Genomic DNA, 22350 nt, shown 5'->3' with positions numbered 1-22350 from the left:
TCCAACATAACGACCCCAAACACACCTCCAAGATGACTGAAGTTGAGGGTAAAGATAATGGACTGGCCAAGCATGTCTTCAGACCTAAACCCTATTGAGCATCTGTGGGGGATCCTCAAACGGAAGGTGGAAGAGCACAAGGTCCTTAACATCCAAGAGGGTTAAGGCAGTGCTGGAAAATAATGGTGGCCACACAAAATATTGACACTTTGGGCCCAAATTGTAAATTTTCACTTAGGGGTGTACTCACTTTTGTTGCCAGCAGTTTAGACATGATTGGCTGTGTTGAGTTATTTTCAGGGGACAGCAAATTTACACTGTTATACAAGCTGTACACTCACTACTTTACATTGTAGCAAAGTGTCATTTCTTCAGTGTTGTCAAATAAAAAGATAGCATAAAATATTTACAAAAATGTGAGGAGTGTACTCACTTGTGAGATACTGTATATATATATAGACACACACACACACACACACACACACACAGTGCCTTGCAAAAGCATTCACTCCTTTGGCATTTTTTGTGTTTTGTTGCCTCACAACCTGGAATTAACATGGATTGTTTGAGGATTTGCATCATTTAATGTATAGAACATGCCCACAACTTTGCTTCACAATAAAAACAAAAAAAAAAACATCTTCAAACAACAAATAGGACAAAATAACAGAAAAAGTCAATGTGCATAACTATTCACCCCCCCCCTAAAGTAAATACTTTGTAGAGCCACCTTTTGCAGCTATCATAGCTCCAAGTCGCTTTGAATAAGTCTCTATGAGCTTGCACATCTTACCACTGGGATTTTTGCCAATTCCTCCTTGCAAAACTGCTCCAGCTCCTTCAAGTTGGATGGTTTGCGCTTGTGAACAGCAATCTTTAAGTCTGCCCACAGATTTTCTATTGGATTGAGGTCTGGGCTTTGACTAGGCCATTCCAATACATTTACATGTTTCCCCTTAAACCACTCAAGTGTTGCTTTAGCAGTGTGTTTGGGGTCATTGTCTTGCTGGAAGGTGAACCTCCGTCCTAGCCTCAAATCACACACTGAGTGGTACAGGTTTTGCTCAAGAATATCCCTGTATTTAGCACCATCCATCTTTCCCTCAACTCTGGCCAGTTTACCAGTTCCGACTGCTGAAAAAATCCCCACAGCATGATGCTGCCACCACGTTTTACTGTGGGGATGGTGTTCTTTGGGTGATGTGATGGGTTTGCGCCAGACATAGCGTTTTCTTTGATGGCCAAAAAGTTTAATTTTGCTCTCATCAGACCAGAGCACCTTCCTCCATACATTTTGGGAGTCTCCCACATGCCTTTTCACAAACTCAAAACGTGCCATTTTGTTTCTTGCTGAAAGTAATGGCTTTCTTCTGGCCACTCTGCCATAAAGCCAAAAACTCTATGGAGCGTACAGCTTATTGTTGTCCTATGTACACATACTCCAGTCTCTACTGTGGAACTCTGCAGCTCCTCCAGGGTTACCTTAGGTCTCTGTGCTGCCTCTCTGATTAATGCTCTCCTTGCCCGGTCCGTGAGTTTTGGTGTGCGGCTGTCTCTTGGCAGGTTTTTTTTTTCTTGGCACTTAGATTGCACCCAGGTGGACATCATTTCCCTAATTATGTGACTTCTGAAGGTAATTGGTTGCACCAGAGCTTTTTATAGGCTTTATAACAAAGGGGGTGAATACATACGCACATGCAAATTATCAGTTTTTATTTCTGAAAAATAGAAAGAATTTTACTTCACCAACTTAGACTTATGTGTTCTGATCCATCACATATAATTCACATTAAAAAAACATTGAACTAAAGGCTGTAATGTAACAAAATAGGTAAAAAGCCAAGGGGGTGAATACTTTTGCAAGGCACTGTATATATAGTGGGTGTTTTGTGTATATGCTGTTTACCATAAAATAAAAACATATTGCCACAAACAATAATAAGCCAACAATCATTTATTCAGACCTTCTCATCAGGTAATAGAAATTAGTTTGAATGAAACACCATAAACCATACAAAATAGACATTTAAGAGTATTCTGTGTGTAAACAATACCAGGTAAGGCACATTGTACAGTTAAAGCACCCAAACATCGCCTATTTGAAAAAATCCCATGAGGCTCCATTCACACCTAATGCGTTTTTTGATGCATTTTGCAGAAATGCAGTAAAAAATGTTAACATGGGTTCCTATAAAACATGCTCACATCAATTCATTTTTGTGCCTCTGCATTTTTGGAAAGGGTCGGGGACCTTTTTCCCACAAAATGCATCGTTTTGCATGTAATAGACTTCAATGGACCCGCATCCAAAATGCAAGAACTGCGTTTTTACCACGATTTGTTTTTTTTTTAGCTGTACATTCACTGTATATAACCAGGTGCTGAGGAGGGGGCCAGGAAGCCGGCCGCGTCGCGTTCTTAACAACTGATGAGTCATCAGCTGTCAGCAGGCTTCCCCGCTTAATGTAAAAAAAAAGAATTGCCGGCAAATAAACCCGGCAATGCCCCCCCAGGTCTATACCAGGCCCTTGCCAAAATCCATACCAGACCCTTATCCGAGCATGCAGCCCAGCAGGTCAGGAAAGGGAGGGGACGAGCAAGCGCCTCCCCCCTTCCTGACCCATACAAGGCCACATGCCCTCAACATGGGGGGATGGGTGCTTTGCCACCCCGAAGCACCTTGCCCCAATGTTGATGGGGACAAGGGCCTCTTCTCGACAACCCTTCCCCGGTGGTTGTCGGGGTCTGTGGGCGGGGGGCTTATCGGAATCTGGAAGCCCCCTTTAACAAGGGCCCCCCCTGATCCCGACCTCCCCCCCATGTGAATGAGTATGGGGTACATTGTACCCCTACCCATTCACCACAAAAAAAATAGTGTAATGTGAAAAAATAAAGTAGACAGTTTTTGACAAGTCTTTTATTAAACATATTTTCTTCCCTGCTTCTTCCTCCATCTTCTCCCGCATCTTCCTCCCACGGGCTTCTCCTTCTCCCGCTTCTCTTCTTTTTCCTGTCTTCTTCTTCCTCTACCACCGCTCCCGCCGATGACACTCCTCCAATGCTGCGTCCCACTGATCTGCCCGCGCCAATGTCAAGCATTTCTTAAAGATGGGGGCGTGGCAATCGGATGACGTCATCCGGAGGCCCCACCCCCTTGTGACATCACAGACCCATCATGCCTCGGGGGGTGATGTCACAAGGGGACGGGGCCTCCAGATGATGCCATCTGATGACCATGCCCCCCATCATTATCTAAGACATGCTTGACATCGGCGCGGACAAGACCAGCCGGACGCAGCATCAGAGGAGGGTCGTCAGCGGGAGCGGCGGCAGAGGAAGAAGAACACCGGACAAAGAAGACAGGAGAAAGAAGAAGAGCGGGAGGAGGAGAAGCCTGGAGGAGGAAGATGCGGGAGAAGATGGAGGAAGAAGAATATATTTTTAATAAAAGCCTTGTCAAAAACTGTCTACTGTATTTTTTTCACACTTCACTACTTTTTTTTGGTGAATTCACATGGGGGGGAGGGATCTGGGGGCCCCCCTTGTTAAAGGTGGCTTCCAGATTCCAATAAGCCCCCCGCCCGCAGACCCCAACAAACACCGGGCAAGGGTTGTCGGGAAGAGGCCCTTGTCCCTATCAACATGGGGCAATGTGCTTTGGGGTGGGGGGCATGGATTTTGGGGGGGACCCCACGCCATGTTTTAAAAACATTTTCTTGTGGGGGATTCCCCTCCGAATCCATACTAGTCCCAAGGGCCCTGTATGGACCTGGGGGGGGGCTGTTTTTTTCACAATTTTTTTTTAGCCGGCAATTTTTATTTTTTTTTACATTCAGCCCGCTGACAGCTGATGACTCATCGGTTGTTAAGGATGTGGCGGCCGGCTTCCCTGCCTCCTCCTTAGCAACCAGCTATATACAGTGTAAAAAAACGCAAATCGCAGCAAGCACCGCAAAAAGCACTGCAGAAACAGTCAAAAGCAACATGCATAGATGTGAACAGAGCCTAAAAAACAACTAAAACACAAAATTTACTGAAAGACTACAGAAAAGATGCAGCCATAAAACCATTTAAGTATGCTTGTCATCTGGGAAAATGTATGGGCTACCACTTCTAAACTCTCCTCCTACAAATGCTAGTTGCCTGGCTAAGATATCTAAGTCATGGAACAAGTATGAAGATCAACAGCAGCAGATAAATGTCAGACGTTTTTATCTGCATTCTTGTTTTGGGTTAAAAGCATTAAAAACAACAGGGACAGAATGAAAGACAGGCAACTAGCTTAGAAGGGGAGCTCAGCCAATGTGTCCATGTTTTGTTCAGCTTTCCTTTAAAATTTCCCAGGAAGTGTATGATGGTTATGTTAGTAACCAACATTGTCAAAGCGGCTTACAATGCATAAGAAAGCATTGTCTGTACATATTCTATTCATGTGCAGGATAGGATGTCTTTGTGTCCAGGGAGCCATACTCATATCTTCTCTGCAGCTACTGATGAACTGATTTTTCTGAGCGTTCCTCAGTCACCTGTAGATAGATAGCTACTGTAGCAAGGAAGTTGTGCCCACTTTCCATTTGTCATAATGGACTCTCTAAGGGCTCATTTACACTTGTAGTCAGGGAGGCGGAAAAAAAAAAATCTTGTTCGGCGAGCAGTATCGCTTCCGTATGTGACCCAATCAAGTAAATAGAGCTGTGCCGAAAAATGCCTGTGGCACATTCGTGTGGGCTTTACAGTTTTAAAACAGGCAGAAAATGGGAGAGGTGCCTCCTCACCGCCTGTCAAATGCTTGTGTACACTTAGCCTTAAGCCTTGTACACACGTTACTACTGTTGGCCAACCGAGCGTCTGATTTTTGTCAAAAGGGCGTGTGCCAGGGTCTTGTCTTGCATACTAACGTTACACAATTGTCGTGCCACAAACACAAACGTAGTGATGTACTACGAGGAATTTCAGCTCTTGTGCGCCACCCTTTGGGCCCCTTCTGCTAATTTCGTGTTTAATGAGCACTGAATTTGAGCATGCGTGTTTGTACTTTCGACTTTGAAAATCTGACATCAAACCATTGTCCGTTGAAAATTTACTAGCCTGTCATTCAACATTTGTTGGCCGAAAGTTGGACAACAATTGTCAAAAGGAGCGTACTAAAGATAAGATTTTAGGACAACAGTCTGTCAACAGACAATCTCCTGCCAACAATCCTACCGTGTGTACGAGGCTTTAGACTCTGTATAAGGACAAGGGAACATAATAATAATAAACATAATAATACTGATTACAAAATGTACAGCCCATCCTCAGATTAACAAATTTATCAAAGTAGACGCGCTTTCATTGATAGATGAACCTTTCTGTAATTTTTTCCTGAGTGCAGGGGGTGCATCTGCATTGCTGTATTGCCTGAGGATGGGCAGTATAGAGTATAAAGCATCCTTACTTGCAGGTCCTGCTTTTTTCACTGTGTTCAACCCAGTGACAGTCACTTCAATAAAATTTACTTTTTTTTTTTTTACGTAGCTCAGTGGAATTAGGAACTCTGGCTGAGAACCAGGGTTAGAAACTCTGACATAGACTCATACCACTTAAATCCTCAAAAAGATATACATTAAGAAATCCTGTTTTAAATCAACCTGCCAGGTTTGTGTGATCTGACCCTTAAAATACAATTGCGATTTGTTGAGCTTGGAAATATGGTGCATTTTTTATAACATATGACAAGTTTATATCCTGTTGTGACAACCTGAATATCATTACCCGGTAATTTACTGGGTAATGATAGCTTTACTATTAGCTTTACTATTGGGGAATAAAGACTGAACACACTGCAGGGAATACTGCCATTGGCATTAACAGGTCACATAGGGGTTGATTTACTAAAACTGGTACACAGAATCTGGTGCAGCTCAGCATAGCATAGTACATAGTGCAATCATCTTCTATGTTTTCTTGTTAAAGCTTACTTGAACAAGCTGACGTTAGAAGCTAATTGGTCACTATGCCTAACTGCACCAGATTCTGACTGCACCAGTTTTAGTAAATCCTCCCCCATGGTGTCCACTGATCAGTAAGCAGTGCAACAGCATTCCCGATCCTACAGCTTGACTTAGTCAGCTTTTGGCATAAACAATGTCCAGTATTAGTACAGATTTCACGTAGCCTCCCTGGCGGTTTTCCCGAGTGTGGCTCGGGGTTAAAAATCAGGACCATTAGCGGTAACCCCGAGCCACACTCGGGATTACTTTGCAGGATCCTGGTGTGGCATTACTTACCTTGTCCCCGGGATCCTGCGATGTCCCCCGCAGTGTCCGTGGGCTCCGTCCTCTGCCCGAAGCCTCTCGGTGCCAGGCTCCGTTCCCTGCGAGCGTCGCGACGCACGGGGGCGGAGCCTGGCGGCAAATTCAAAAAAAATGTCAAAATCATAACACATACAGTACTGTAATCTTACAGATTACAGTACTGTATGAAATAATTTCACATCCCTTTTGTCCCTAGTGCTTTGGCCAATGCCCTGCATGCAGTTTTATGTGATATATACTGTTCTTTCTGCCTGGAAACTGGAGATTGTCCATAGCAACCAAAAAGTGTCCCTTTACGTCAAAAATGGCTTTAGACCAGCTAGAAAACAGCGATAGTAAATTAGAACACTTGCAGAATTGAGCGATAGTGAATCGTGGGGAAATTTATTTTATTACTATTTATTTTTATTTTTTTTAATTATTTATTTTTATTTATTATATTATAATTTATGTTTTTGTGTTTCAAATTTTATCATACCCGGGATATCTACTAGACTCTTGTTTGGACAGATTTAAGTGTGTTATTGTTAAGAATTACAGGCCTACAATATAAAACGCCAAATTTCCATGCAAAATAATTGTACCGCTTTCAGCACCTAAAATCCGAAATAATCATACCGCCAGGGAGGTTAAACATCAGCTGCCATTTTCTCAAAAGTATCTATTCTAAGCTTACAACTACTCTTAGAATGCAGCAATTTTCACAAGTATTGTCATTAAAAGGTTCCCTTTGTAATAAGATATTGGCACATTACTTAAAAAGCCAAGTGCTTTCCATTGTTCTTTCCTTTTAGTAATTTTAAATTTTGATGTGGTTATACATAGAAATATATTTTTTGCACAGTATATATTGGGAGCCTGATGTCTATATCACAAGAGCCCAAACTGGAGAACTCTGTCCAATTTTCTATCCATCTTTACTATATATCGGAGCTGAACAGAGATGAGCCAGGTCTACAGGGCAATGCTCTACAAGCAGTAATGGGTTATCATTTGACATGTAACGCATAGTGAGCATGCATGTTGTGTGAATTGGGGACTATGAGTCTTTTATGTCTCTGACTTTACCATGTGCTGCTACATTGTTCATCAATGGATATTATTGCTAAGCTTTCCAATAAAATGGGCCTTAAGTTTTTATACGTTCCTGAAACATTTCAAAAAAATTAATTTCTCTTTTGTATAAAACCGGTTCTTGAGTTTAATGTCCCTTTTCTACATATATTATACAAATATTTGCATCTTAGAGAAGATAAAGTGAAAATCAATGTAAATATTGACTTTCATCCATAGCAATCCAAACCCCCTATATTATTTACCTTTTATATGACTTCTCTGCAGCCACCAATCTTCATGCAAGAGGCACCTATTCTCAGTAATATCTGCTAAGAGTTGTAGTTGTAATACTGCAAAAAAATAGCAGTGGTTCTGCCACTTCTGGTGCCACTGTAGCTCAGAGTGAGCACTAAGATATGGGACTTTCAGGTGACATCAGTGCATCTACATCTATCCCTATCTAATAAAGACTGAGAGCCAGTAAAGTATCCCCCCCTTTTTGGTGCCCTACATTGAACTTAGTAGAAATAAAATCTCTGTGTCATGTGACATCATCACATGTTAAGAGCATGAGGTTCTGCTGCTATCCTTCCTAGACTGTGGGGTTGATTTACTAAAACTGGAGAGTGCAAAATCTGGTGCAGCTGTGCATGGTAGCAAATCAGCTTCTAGATTTAGCTTGTTCAATTAAGCTTTGACAAACAAAACTGGAAGCTGATTGATTATTATGCAAAACTGCACCAGATTTTGTATCTAGTTTTGGTAAATCAACCCAATCAAGTATGTTTTGAAATACGAGGTAGATAAGTGGTATCAAATACCTGGTTATAGAATGTTATTTTCCTCTATTATACTAGGTCTTTATTTTAGTGTCAGTGCCCTGGCTTCTACTTTAAATAGTTAAAGCCCAACTCTGCACAAAAGTAAAGTTTTAATAGGGCATTGTGCATGACTTATCTTACTCATCAGTGTTGCTTGCAAGTACATCTTCCTAGCCTATCCTGAGGTGTAATTTCTCAAGGTTATAATTTCCTCTATGTGCAAAGCTCACTTCCTGCCCTGGGGACTGGGCACTTTTCCCTACCTGTTATCTCTTCGGTGGATGGGCTCCCATCTCGTTTTCCTGCCTCTGAAGCAATGTGAGGGGAACCTGCCACTGGAAGTGTTGCTGCCACCAATATGAAGTGTCCATGCCACACAGTCAGTGACATGGACAACCCAAGAAGGACTCCACCGGATGTAAACAGAAGAGCGGAAGACTTGGAAACGGATTGTCAAGTAAAAAAGGGAATTTAGGTTTTAGGGGTCTTTTTGCTAGCAATCAGATGGAAAGCGTGAAAGGGAGGGGTGGGGCAGTTCTTTTGTTTTTGCCCAGAATTGGGCTTTAAATGAGATGGATATATATTTTTAGATGTTTAGCAGCTTTTAGATACTACATCTACATCAATGGTGTGTGTGTGGCTGATCCATAAACACACAGAATCACCAACTTGCTTCCTTACCACAAATACATCTACAGAACCAACAGTAACACAAATACATCTGAGACATACAAAGAGAGGTAAAATAAGATCACCAAAATTCTGGCTCTCAATACACATCATATAAAAGGATGGTTGAAAAAGTGATTGGTAATCACAGAGAAAAGTAAGACTCCGCGTTAAAAACCCTTTTCACTGCAAAGAGAGACTGATTTTTCTCTACACAGTGAGAGATATCACCCATAAATAGATTCCTTTCTGTTTCCTTTAGTGTCTCTTTGAATGAGGACTGCAATCACAGCGCGCTCACGTGGATTTTCTGCCATTCACCAACTGTCCTTTTTTCTCTGGTGCCAGGCTGTGTTGGCTGAACCTTCTGACAATAGCGCCAGGGATTAGGGCAGCAAGAGCTATACCCAACAGTGTCAGTAACGTACCCCAAGAAAACATGTCATCTAGAGACTTGATCTTCGATAAAATGGATCCTGTCTGGACACAGATGAAGTTATACGGCAGCAGACCTGTTTGGTGTAGAAAACAAGGTTGTTCAGGACTATTGAATAAAGAAAAAACTGCGCTAATCAACTGTTTCGGTAGGGTGGACAAATCCACAAGCTGCAATAAAGTGGGATAAACACAAACATAAGGCCTCATGCACACAGGCTGTTAAAATAACGTTATGAAAACGCCAGTATTTTTGCAGTGATTTTAACTTTTTTCAGCTTTTTTCAATGTTTTTGCAATAGCTTTTTTTGTGTTTTTGAGCGTTTTTCCGCGTTAGCGTTTTTTAGCGTTTTTTTTTTTTTATTTTTTTTTCCAATGGATCAAAAACGTTAAAAATTGTTGGTGAACGACGTTGTTGAGCGTTTTTGATCGTTCATCAGCGTTAGAGCGTTTTTACAGCTGAAAAACGTCTCTCAGAACCCACTGGTCCTGGGTTTTTTTTACAGCTTAAAAACGCCTATGCCATTTGCAGCTCAAAAACGCCTAGGTGGGCATGAAGCCATAGACTAACATAGACAGGCCTTTTTAAGCTGCAAAAAAAAGCTCAAAAAAGCAGCTGTAAAAACGTCTGTGTGCATGAGGCCTAAACAAGCAAGAAGAAATCGCGCTATTTTAAAGTCCAAAAATAATGGGGAACGTTCCCCATTGACAATGTTAGCTGTGACGAAACGCGTCTGAGGAGGAACGTGCTGACGTCACCACGCTGTCTCGTTGAGGAGGACGGGACGTGTTTGCTTATGCCGGCTGGCATTTGAATTTCATACGAGTTTTTATCGTTTGTATGTAAGTGTTACTCTTTTTAACCCAATAAATCAGTGTTGACGGTATTACACTATTGGTCCACATATCTCTTTTCGGTTACCATCTGATGTTAAATATGGCTCCGTGGAATCCTTCCCCTATTTGCTTAGTGATTGATTTGCATCCCATACAATGTATGGTGACGGCCCCACTTGATTCTTTTCCACTGGGTGGATTTTTCGTTTCTCACTACTTCAATGTCCTTTTTTTTGCTTCCATCTGGTAAGAAGACCCTCTGTCTGGTGATAGGGCAATCAGTTTCATCCTTTCCACTGGGTGCTTAATTTCACTTTTTTCACCTTGGCTGTTTTTTATAGTGATCGTCACTATTTTTTGGGTTTACTTTTATTTTTACCTTTTACTTTGACGGTATCACGCTATGTATGTTTTTTGTTTTTTACACTTTATCAATGGATATCTTTGCTAACCCATGCTGAGGAGGCAGCGAGGTTCACACCTCATACAGTATTGACCATCACCACCAGGCTGGGGTATTAGCCAATTGTCTATTTTGGCTTACTGTTTGGTAAGCGTGCATTTTTTCACCATTCTTCTGTGAAGATCACATCATTCATCTTGATTGCTGAAGCATCTGTAATTTCACCTGCCCATGTGTTTATATTAATTTTGGACTTTAAAATAGCACGATTTCTTCTTGCTTGTTTATGTTCAGGACTATTGAAGTGTAAAACTGAACAACTGCGATTTTATCAGTTATTATCACTACATACCAAGAAGGACGGAGAAGAAAAATTGTCCAACTGGGATGTTCAGAATGGGTGAAGACAAGTTCAGGAACCAATTAGGTGTCATGGGAAACAAGCGCAAGAAAAGGAGAAAAAAGAAAAGACTGCTACGATTTTCTTCTATCTGGAAAACAGTAAATAGCATTGAAAGAATTAGATATCATTTACATATTCTAAACATGATCAAGTAAAATTCTGAAAGAAGATATTTTTGCGCTCTCACTGGTATATTTCAGTACCCTGTCATAGTTCACATTAGCACAGCAAATGGTTTATTAGATAGTAAGCTTCTGTGTGGGAGCACACTGATGTGAATAGGTCAGTGTTCTCTGTTAAAATTCTGCTGAATAAATCAGATACATATATAAATGTACGTTGCAACAAGCAGGTAATAGTTACTGGATCTCTTAACCTCCCTGGCGGTATGATTATTTCAGATTTTTGATGCTGAAAGCGGTACAATTATTTTGCATGGAAATTTGGCGTTTTATATTGTAGGCCTGTAATTCTTAGGAATAACTCATTTAAATCTGTCCAAACAAGAGTCTAGTAGACATCCCAGGTATGATAAAGTTTGAAAAACGAAATAAAAAATTATAATATTATTATTATTATACAGGATTTATATAGCACCGACAGTTTACGCAGCGCTTTACAACATGAGGGCAGACAGTACAATTACAATACAATTCAATACAGGAGGAATCAGAGGGCCCTGCTTGTTAGAGCTTACAATCTAGGAGATATAATAAATAACTATAAATAATTATAACAAATAATAATATAATAATAACAATTATTCAATAATGTAATCAAATCAAAAACACTGATATTTGCTCAGTTGCAGAATTGTCGCTGTCATTACTTTTAGTTTTTGATGACGAATTTCCCCACGAATCACTATCGCTCAATTCTGCAAGTGATTCTAATTTATTATCGCCGTTTTCTAGCTGGTCTAAAAGCACTTTTGACGTAGACAGACATTTTTTGGCTGCTATGGACAATCTCCAGTTTCCTGGCAGAAAGAATAGTATTTATAATATAAAACCGCATGCAGGACACTGGACAGACCACTAGAGGCAAAGGGGATGTGTAATTATTTGATACAGTACTGTAATCTGTAAGATTACAGTATACTGTGTTTTTTACTTTTTGAATTTGGTGCCAAACTCCGTCCTCGCTCGTCGCATTGCTCGCAGGGAACGGAGCTCGGCACTGTGAATCGAGCGAGACACGGCGGCTCGCAGATCACAGCAGGGAGACATCACAGGATCCTGGGGATGAGGTAAGTAACCTCTACATGGATCCTGCGATGCGATCCCGAGTCTGGCTCGGAGTTACCGCTTTTGGTACTGAATTCTCACCCCAAGCCAGATTCGGGAATGCCGCCAGGGAGGTTAAAGGTGTAGTCCACCTTTGGAAAGAAAAATTATAAATGCACCCACATTGACAAAAATGGAAATGTGCATTTATAAATATTCTGCATTGAAGCCTGCAGAGCACTGCAGTTGCAATTAGGGCATTGCAGGGTCCAACAGACTTTTCCTCCAGCCCCAGGTCCTTATGGACCTATAGTTATAGGGCGGGGGGGGGTAATTAATTGATGAGTGCAGCGATGCCACCAAACTTGTATTCCATTGATGGCAGATGGGACCTATAGTCTTCCATTTACTGTTCCGTGTGAATGGAAAACATGGCTAAGTAGGTAGAGCCATGCACAGATGCACTGAATACAAAAGCAAACTAAATGTTTTGGGGAGAAGAACCCCACAATTCAGGTAAGTGAACGCCTGTTTGAAGGTAGAAAGTTGGGGAATGTTACCATTTTACATGTTACACCCCTAAAATATAGATGTAACCTAAAACATATTCACAAAAGGTAGACTAAACCTTTAAAATGGTTTGTTTATATATTGCTAAAAATTTATAACAAGTGCATCTATAGGTCACTATACATGATACAATCTTACCACCATCATCTCTCACAATCAATTTTCGATTTACCAAAAGTTTGTAAAATGAGGACCTACCTGAACTTTGCAATTCATTTGTATCCAATCAGGCAGGTCCTTCCACAACATACGTATTGGTTCCTTTATATTTATTTCATCTGTATTTAGCAGATAGGTACATACTGTATGCAGAGACTATGTGTAGTGTAATTTCAAGGTACTACATACTTATTGTTAGAGCTAATAGAGATTGTTCAATCAGATTGTAAAATGTATGTTCAGCTTAAGGCCAAAACTGATTTATTTTTTTTTTGTTAGTTTTAGAAGGAGGAAGGGTTGGAAGCTCTGTCAGATTTTTATTGCTGTCTGTGTCCCTGCTGTGCAGATTTGCCCTCTCTATTAATCCCGGTGATCATTGTCACTGGGACAGAAAGCATTGGTTCTCATAGGAAAAGGGGAAACCTTCTTCCAGAGGTGTTTATTTACTAAAGTTGGAGAGTGCAAAATCAGGCTCACTTGTGCATAGAAACCAATCAGCTTCCAGGTTTTACTGTCAAAGCTTCATTGAACAAGCTGAAGTTAGAAGCTGATTTCTATGCAGAAGTGAGACTTATTTTGCACGCTCCGGCTTTAGTAAATAAACCCCATAGTGACAAATTCCATAATTGTTTTGTTTATCCAAATGCTCCCGCCATGGACTAGGTTTGTTTTGATAGTTGGTCTTGTTACTGTGCCTGAGGTTGAAGGGTGACACAAGACAGCTGGTGTAGAGAGGCAGAAAGTGTAAGGGCTCTTTCTCACGGGGCGGATCAGTGATGATCCGCCCCGTGAATATCCGCTTGCTCAGCGGGGATCACTCCGCCGATCCCCGCTGAGCAGGAAGATGACAGGTGCATCGCTGCACACTGTGCAGCGACGGACCTGTTAGAGCGCCGCTCTCCCCTATGGGGGGATCGGATGATGACGGACCGTAGTGTCCGTCGTCACCCGATCCGATAACGGATGGAAAAGTAGGTTTTTCCTCCGTTACACTTTTCGGATCGGAGCGGGTCGGATGTCAGCGGACATGTCACCGCTGACATCCGACGCTCCATAGAGATTCATGTATGTCCGTTTTTCATCCGAAAACGGAAGGATGAAAAACGGACATACGGATCGTTAGTGTGAAAGAGGCCTAAAGCTGGCCCTCAACATACATAATCATTTTGGCAAATGTAAATCACATATGCTTACTTACCTTTTTCTGCAGCATGGACACCTTCTCTGGAAAGTACATGACTACAATTTGCTTGCCAAAAGCACGAGAGAGCAGGTAGCAGCATGTGGCTCCCAATGAAGTTAGTGTGCAGCACAAAAACAGGCCGTGCCAGGGTCCAAACAGAGCCCCACCCAGAAGATTCTGCAGAGGCACAGGATAAAGCTTAGAGACAACAAGCACAACAGAAAGACACCTAATATTTATAACCTTTACACTGCTAAAGCCCCAGTCCTGGCTAAAACTTTTTTTTTACCATCCCCAACCCATGCTGATTTTTTTTCACATTACCTTGTGGTGAAAGTGGAGGGGGAAGTGGCAGTGACAAGACTAGTAAGACGTGTCTTTTTTTTTCTTTGCAAGCTTTGGAGTGATAAATAGTGAAGCTTTAAATATGAAACCTACTGAATATGCCTCCCATAGCACATTGTGCCTTTAAACCTGAATGCTAAGCAAACTAAATTTGTAATACATAACATAGGTTACCTAACAATAAATTTGTAACCCAGGTACCCCTTGTCGGACAGTTTCCTCAACCTCCACTACAGCAATAGCAAAGCTTGCTCTAATACACATTTCCAGGTCTGCTTGATTACTCAATGAAGGAGAAGCAGCACATTGATGAAACGTCACTCTGTCCATACCTCTTCCTGGTTGGCTGCTAGTTCTGACCATCCCTCTCTAAAGCCTTGTACACACTGTACGATTGTTGGCAGGGGATTGTCTGTTGACAGACTTGTCCTAAAATCTTATCGTTAGTACGCTTCTTTTGACAATTGTCCAACTTTCAGCCAACAAATGTCGGATGACAGGCTAGTGAATTTTCGGCGAACAATAGTTTGACGTCAGATTTTCGTATGGTCAGTGCACAAATCCGTCACACAAAAGTCGAAAGTACAAACACGCGTGCTCGGAATCACTGCTCACCAAACATGAAATTAGCAGAAGGGGCCGAAAGGGTGGCGCTCAAGAGCTGAAATTCCTCGTAGTACGTCACTACCTTCGTGTTTGTGGCACAACAATTGTGTACCGTTAGTATGCAAGACAAGACCCTGGCACACACTCCTTTGACAAAACTCAGACACTCGGTTGGCCAGCAATCGTACCGTGTGTACGAGGCTTAAGTCTAAGTGCTACTGCATACAGAATGCTGATATCAAGACATATACAGTGCCTTGAAAAAGTATTCATACCCCCTAAGATGTTCCACCATTTGTCATGTTACAACCAAAAACATACATGTATTTTATTGGGATTTTATGTGATAGACCAACACAAAGTGGCACATGACTGTGAAGTGGAAGGAAAACTATAAATGGTTTTCAACATTTGTTACAAATAAATATGTGAAAAGTGTGGCATTTATTTGTATTCAGCCCCCCTGAGTCAATACTTTGTAGAACCACCTTTCGGTGCAATTACAGCTGCAAGTCTTTTTGGGGATGTTTCTACCAGCTTTGTACATCTAGAGAGTTATATTTTTGCCCTTCTTCTTTGCAAAATAGCTTAAGCTCTGTCAGATGGATGGAAAGCGTCTGAACAGCAATTTTCAAGTCTTGCCACAGATTCTCAATTGGATTTAGGTCTGGACTTTGACTGGGCCATTCTAACACATGAATATGCTTTGAACTAAACCATTCCATTGTAGCTCTGGCTGTATGTTTAGGGTCGTTGTCCTGCTGGAAGATGAACCTCCGCCCCAGTCTCAAGTCTTTTGCAGACTCTAATGCCCTGAACACACGGTCGGACATTGATTGGACATTCCGACAACAAAATCCATGGATTTTTTCAGACAGATGTTGGCTCAAACTTGTCTTGCACACACACGGTCACACAAAGTTTTCTGAACGCGGTGACGTAAAACACGTATGTCGGGACTATAAACGGGGCAGTAGCCAATAGCTTTCATATCTTAATTTATTCTGAGCATGCGTGACACTTTGTGCGTCGGATTTGTGTACACATGACTTTGGTTGTCGGAAAATTTTATAGCAAGCTCTCAAACTTTATGTGTCAGAAATTCCGATGGAAAATGTGTGATGGAGCCCACACACGGTCAGAATTTCCGACAACAAGGTCCTATCACACATTTTCCGTTGGAAAATCCGACCGTGTGTACAGGCATAACAGTTTTTCCTCTAAAGCTCCATACACACTATCAGATTTTCTGCTGATTTTTTCCTTCAGATTTACCAAAACCATATAATATGAGGTCAAACCTTAGGAGTTTCAATTTGTATGCAATCAGGGAGGCCCTTGCACCACATGGTTTTGGTTAATCTGAACACAAAAATCAGCAGAAAATCTGTGTATGGAGCTTAAGATTGCCCTGTATTTGGCTCTATCCAACTTCCAAACAACTCTGACCAGCTTCCCTGTCTCTGCTGTAGAAAAGCATCCCCACAACATGATGCTGCCACCTGTTCAGGATGATGTGCAGTGTTAGTTTTCCACCACACATAGCATTTTGCTTTTAGGCCAAAAAAGTTCAATTTTGGTCTCATCTGAGCAGAGTATCTTCTTCCACGTTTGCCGTGTCCACCACATGACTTTTTGCAAACTGCAAATCGGACTTCTTATGGTTTTCTTTCAACAATGGCTTTCTTCTTGCCATTCTTCCATTTGGGCCAGATTTGTGGAGTGCACAACTAATAGTTCTTCTATGGATAGATTCTCCCACCTGAGCTGTGGATCTCTGCAGCTCCTCCAGAGTTACCATGGGCCTCTTGGCTGCTTCTCTGATTAATGCTCTCCTTGCACGGCCTGTCAGTTTAGGTGGATGGCCATGTCTTGGTAGGTTTGCAGTTGTGCCATACTCTTTCCATTTTCGGATGATGGATTGAACATTGCTCCGTGAGATGTTCAAAGCTTGGGATATTTTTTCTATAACCTAACCCTGCTTTAACCTGCTCCCACAAACGTATCTCTGACCTGTCTGGTGTGTTCATTGGCCTTCATGATGCTGTTTGTTCACCAAGGTTCTCCAACACACCTCTGAGAGCTTCACAGAACAGCTGTATTTTTTACATTTTTATCTATTAATTAGGTGACTTCTGAAGGCAATTGGTTCCACTGGATTTTAGTTAGGGGTATCAGTGTAAAGGGGGCTGAATACAAATGCACGCCTCACAATTATGTGCCACTTTGTGTTGGTCTATCACATAAAATCCTAATAAAATACATTTACGTTTGTGGTTGTAACATGACAAAATGTGGAAAATTTCAAGGGGTATGAATACCTTTTCAAGGCACTGTACTTAAGCCTAGTAACACACAGGCCAAATGTCGGGCAACATTGGTCGGTTTAATAAAAATGTATGGCAGTCGGTTTGGCCAGCTTCTGTCGGACAAGAATGCTGGAAAACCAGCAGCCAATGGCTGAGAGCGTTGACCGGAGTGTTCGGATAGGGGGGCCGTCCCCCTGTCAGAACACAATAAAACAGCAGGGGAGATTTGGATTGTTAGTACAGCGGCTCCGACCTGAGCTGCCGGAAAAAAACTAGTAGTGTGTAGGTGTGTACTATGCTTAAGGCTGGGAAATCAGTGTGCTGAGAAAAAAAAAAAAAACACCTAACAGATTTATCCACACAAATGAGGCAGATGGAGGAAAAACATTCACCCATCCCCCTTCAGCTGGGAAATTGTATTGCCGCTGTCAATATACACTGTTTAGCAGCTGCAGCCAATGATCAACACAATTTTCTCACGTACCTTCACCCCTTTTCACACGATCGGATCCGCCTGTCCGTTTTTCAGGCGGATCCAAGCGGGCCACCCATTGACTTCTATGGGCAGGCGGATGTCAGCGGATAGGTGTCCGCTGACACCCTCTTGCAATCTGATAAGATAGCTGAAAACAGACAGATGGTGATATGTTTACCATCCATCCAGCAGATCGGATAAAAACAGACAGGCGGTCTGTTTTCATCCGATCTCCCCATAGAGAACAGCGAGGCTCTGACAGGTCTGTTTTAGCACAGTGAGCGTAAACAGACCTGTCATCCACCTGCTCAGCGGGGATCAACAGCGCGGTCCCCCGCTGAGCTAGCGGAGTCCGTCCAACGGATCCGCCCTGTGTGAAAGGGGCCTTCAATAGAAGTCAATTATCTACATCTGTTGAGGGGAGTGTGCCACTGATCGAAATTCAGCCAACTTACCGTAGCTGCATATAAGGATATATTTAACGCTTTTTACTAACTACAAAACCGCTATGTTTTTTTCATATTTACCCGCAATTCAGCTCAAATTTTTTTTTTTTTACATAAAAAATTTATTATGACCACTAGAAAAAGAGGTAGAGCTTGTGGGCCATCATTCTCTAAGTAAACCCCTTTATAAAATAACTTCTGACTCTTACCAAGAAGCTGGATCCAGGAATAGCAAAAGTCTGCTTGTACAAGTACGCACTACAGAACAATACAGTAACATAGCCATGGTGCTCTCTTTTATACTCCTGCAGGAAGTCAGCCAATTCCCGTAGTTCATCCAAGTCAGAAGGGAAAACCAAAGATCTGCAGCAACAAAAACAAATAAAAATTGAATACAGTAAGGGAGGAATAGTACCCCTGTCAAGTTTTTATTGGTGTCTGCATCTCTGCTAGGTAGTTTTCCTGTCTCTTTACCACCTTTATTTGACCTGATGACCATAGTCACTGAGATGGAAAGCAATAGGAAATCCAAAATGTGATGAGGGACACCTGTTCTGGTGAGAACTACTTAAAAAAGGAATTGCCCTCGTTTCCTTTTATGCAAACTTCATGTTGCACCATTGCAAGGTTTTTTAGTTTTGGATAACGATTGGAAAGGGTTAAAACCAAACAGTTTATTTTTGTTGTCTGTGTCTCATTTGAGAGATTTCATATCCTGAGGTTGATTTGCTAAAGGCAAAAAGGCTGTTCACTTTGCAAGAGAATTTTCCCCTTAGCTTCGTGAATGTGGTTAAATTTCACCTTGCAAAAAATACCCAATCACACGCAAGGGGAAAAAAAAACAAAAAAAAAACTGAACACCATTGGGTGATGGAAGTGAACAGAGCTTCATCACACTCACTAAGCTCTGGGGAAAATTCCCCAGCAAAGTGTACAGCCTATTTGCCTTTAGTAAATCAACCCCAGGATGTGAATTGAAATCTCTCAAATGGGAGGCAGACAACATAAATAAACTGTTCCTTTCCAATCATTATCCAAAACTAAAAAAGCTTTACAGAAATTTTGGAGGGTCTACTCACAGCTATGGGTTTTGTCCTTCCTGATGTGTTTTCCATTGAAATAAATGGACATGCATCAAAATGAATGTCAACATGTCAAAGGATAACGCGTGTTGTTCAATTTTAAAGCACATTGCTATATACTTTTTGTTGAATGTCATTGTGTGTCATAATGCAAATCTGCAAAATGCTGACACAAGTGTTGACGGGTCATGATGTCCCTTTGTATACATACAGCTGCAAGGCAGGGAACACAGAGGCCTCGGATGATTACAGGTAATAGTTCCCTGGCGGGCTCGCACACGTGGTTCAGATTCTAATCCAAACCTGTCTGAGCTCATCACTTATCACCAATCGCAAAGACAAGAAAAGCAAGCCTGCACTCCAAAATCACAAGGCTCATAAATTCTAGTAGATGTACATTTTTGTTTTGAATTTTAGGGTTTTACACTTTAACTGCTTGCTGAGATTTACAATGGCAGTGCGGCTGATCTGCCTTGGATCACGTACCTAGTACATGATCCGCACGCCCGTACTGTGATTCGTTACAGCACAAGCCGATCAGCAGGTCCTGGCCAATGATTGACCGCCGTGACCCGCTGATCGATTCAGTGTTTTACAGAACAGAGCTCTGTGATTGTAAACAATATTGAGCTCTGTTCACTGACAGGCAATCTTGCTGGTTTTATATTCCCTGATGAGCAGGGGAAAAAAAAGATGCTTAGTAAAAGCAGCACATATTACACATTGTTAGGCACACAACTAACCCCTTGATCGCTCCTAGATTTTTAACCCCTTCCCAGCCAGTGTCATTAGTACAGTAATACCCTGTACACACGATCGGACATTGATCGGACATTCTGACAACAAAATCCATTAGATTTTTTCCGACGGATGTTGGCTCAAACTTGTCTTGCATACACACGGTCGCACAAAGTTGTCGGAATTTCCGAACGCCAAGAACGCGGTGACGTACAACACGTACGACAAGACTATAAAAGGGCAGTTCCGAACCAAGCGCGCCACCCTTTGGGCTCCTTTTGCTAATCTCTTGTTGTAAAAGTTTGGTGAGAGACGATTCGCGCTTTTCAGACTCGTGGTTTTCAGATCGTTTTTCTGCTGTTCAGTTTGCGCTTGTGGATTTGTATCTGGTCTTCAGTGCGTGCAGTGAGTTCCCATTGGTTTATTCAGTGTGTTCTTGTCCGTTTGTTACTGATTTTCAGGTCGCTCTTCACAGGCCTTGCTGTTCTTCAGTGCGTTCTGTTACTTCGTTCTGACCAGCCGACCATTTTGAAGCCATGTTGCGTATACGTACTACTCATAGAGTTCGTGCTGTGCGGGGGCTTGGTGTTGGGGTTCTTACCTTGACACAAGCCCAGTCCATGAACAGGGTGGGGAGGAGTTCATGGACCAAGAATTGGTTGCTCCAGCGTGACCAATTCTGTCACATGCCTTTGCTCCGTGAGATCCGTGAGAATAATCCTGATGATTTCAGGAACTTTTTCAGGATGACGGACCCCGTATTTCACCGTTTGTTGGCTTTGCTGACCCCTTTTATCAGCAGGCAGGATACCTGCGTGCGGCAAGCCATCACTCCGGAGCAGAGGCTAGTCGCCACCTTGCGGTACTTGGCGATGGGGAGAAGCCCGCAGGACCTCAAGTTCTCGACAGGCATCTCCCCCCAGGCTCTGGGGATCTGAGGAGACCTGTTCTGCCATCATACAGGTCCTGCAGAAGAACTATATTAAGGTAAGATTTATCCTTTAACATCACATTCTATTGTATTTAATGTTTGATAATGTATTGTATTTCTTTCATCATTCCCCAATTACCATGATTGTAATATGCTGTGAATGTCCCCTTTGTCGTCATGCATGCTGGAATTTTTAAACGTTTTTTTTTTTTTTTTTGTCCTTTATGCATATTTGCCTTCACTTACCTCCCCAGCATGCTCTCCTGGGCCTATATCCACCTCACCTAGTCACTTAACAATGTATTTTGTCAGCTCCATTGTAGTGCTTTACCCTAAACACCCTCTAAAATATGTACAAATGTTATTTATGTCCTTAAATTCTGGAAGAATGCCAGAGGCATTTTTTTGGGTCCCAAACTCATTTGGAACCCTCCCCCCAACCGCTAAGTCAATCGATACCAATCCTCTATCTGCTGACTTTACCAAACCCATACACACTATACCTACCTCTTTTGTGGTCAGATTTATGGATGAATTCACCAAAGCATGTAGTGAAAGGGCCTGCCTGAATACTTTCAAATGGTACTGTTTAAAGTTTTTGTATCCTATTATTATCTTGATAGGTAACTGCAGAATGTTAAAATTGTGCTCCAATTTGTACAGTGTGTAGTCCTATTTTTGTATTATGACACTTCTTACCTGTCCAGTGGGCTGCCAATAGTGTAAGTAAGGAGGGGCTGGCCAAAGTAATACACATTATTTAGGCATTCATCTCTCAATGAAGTGGAGAGGGTTACCTGTCCAAAACATCCCCCCCCCCCTAAAATTTTTACAATGGGCCATCAGAGGGGGTGATGAATCTGATAAGTGGACCTTATATTTTTGTCTTTAAATACTCCCTAAAATAAATGTTATACTGATGTTGGCCAAGAATGTTTGTGTCTAATCTGCTTTCAATGTTTATGTGCAAAATGACTATTTTTTTTTTTTTTCTGGTTTGACTCCACAGTTTCCTTCCACGCCACAGGAATAGCAGACTGTGGCCTCCCACTTTGCCCAGTGGTGGGACTTTCCCAACTGCGGAGCGGCAACTGAGGAATTGGGAAATACGTCCACATAGTCCCACCCCCCAGCTCGGGGTCATACTATTACAACTACAAGGGATTCAACAGTATTGTGATGTTGGCGGTGGTGTCGGCTACTTACGAGTTCCTGTATGTGGACGTGGGGAAGAATGGCCGGATGTCGGAGTCATCGCCCAGACCGAGTTCTACAGGCATCTGCAGAATGGCAGCTTGGGCTTGCCACCTCCAGAAGACAATGCGGAAGGACTCCCATTCGTCTTCGTTGCGGATGAAGT

The 22350-nt window shown here is 42.1% G+C and overlaps 1 protein-coding gene across 1 annotated transcript in view; it reads right to left on the bottom strand.

Annotated features, from left to right (window-relative positions):
- Window positions 1-1936: 1936 nt before the first annotated feature.
- Window positions 1937-22350, bottom strand: part of TMEM41A (transmembrane protein 41A) — a 28886-nt gene continuing 8472 nt past the window's right edge. The window contains exons 2-5 of the mRNA XM_073633442.1: window positions 18449-18602; window positions 14074-14235; window positions 10870-11008; window positions 1937-9354 (exon numbers count right to left, since the gene is read on the bottom strand). Of these exons, the coding sequence (XP_073489543.1) occupies window positions 9140-9354; window positions 10870-11008; window positions 14074-14235; window positions 18449-18602 (670 nt within the window). The 3' untranslated portion in view covers window positions 1937-9139. The remainder of the gene's footprint in view (window positions 9355-10869; window positions 11009-14073; window positions 14236-18448; window positions 18603-22350) is intronic.

This window comes from Aquarana catesbeiana, linkage group LG06, assembly GCF_042186555.1.
Source record: "Aquarana catesbeiana isolate 2022-GZ linkage group LG06, ASM4218655v1, whole genome shotgun sequence".
Lineage (NCBI taxonomy): Eukaryota > Metazoa > Chordata > Amphibia > Anura > Ranidae > Aquarana > Aquarana catesbeiana.
Note: the sequence above shows the minus strand (reverse complement) of the source record. Positions and strands in the feature narration are given on the sequence as shown.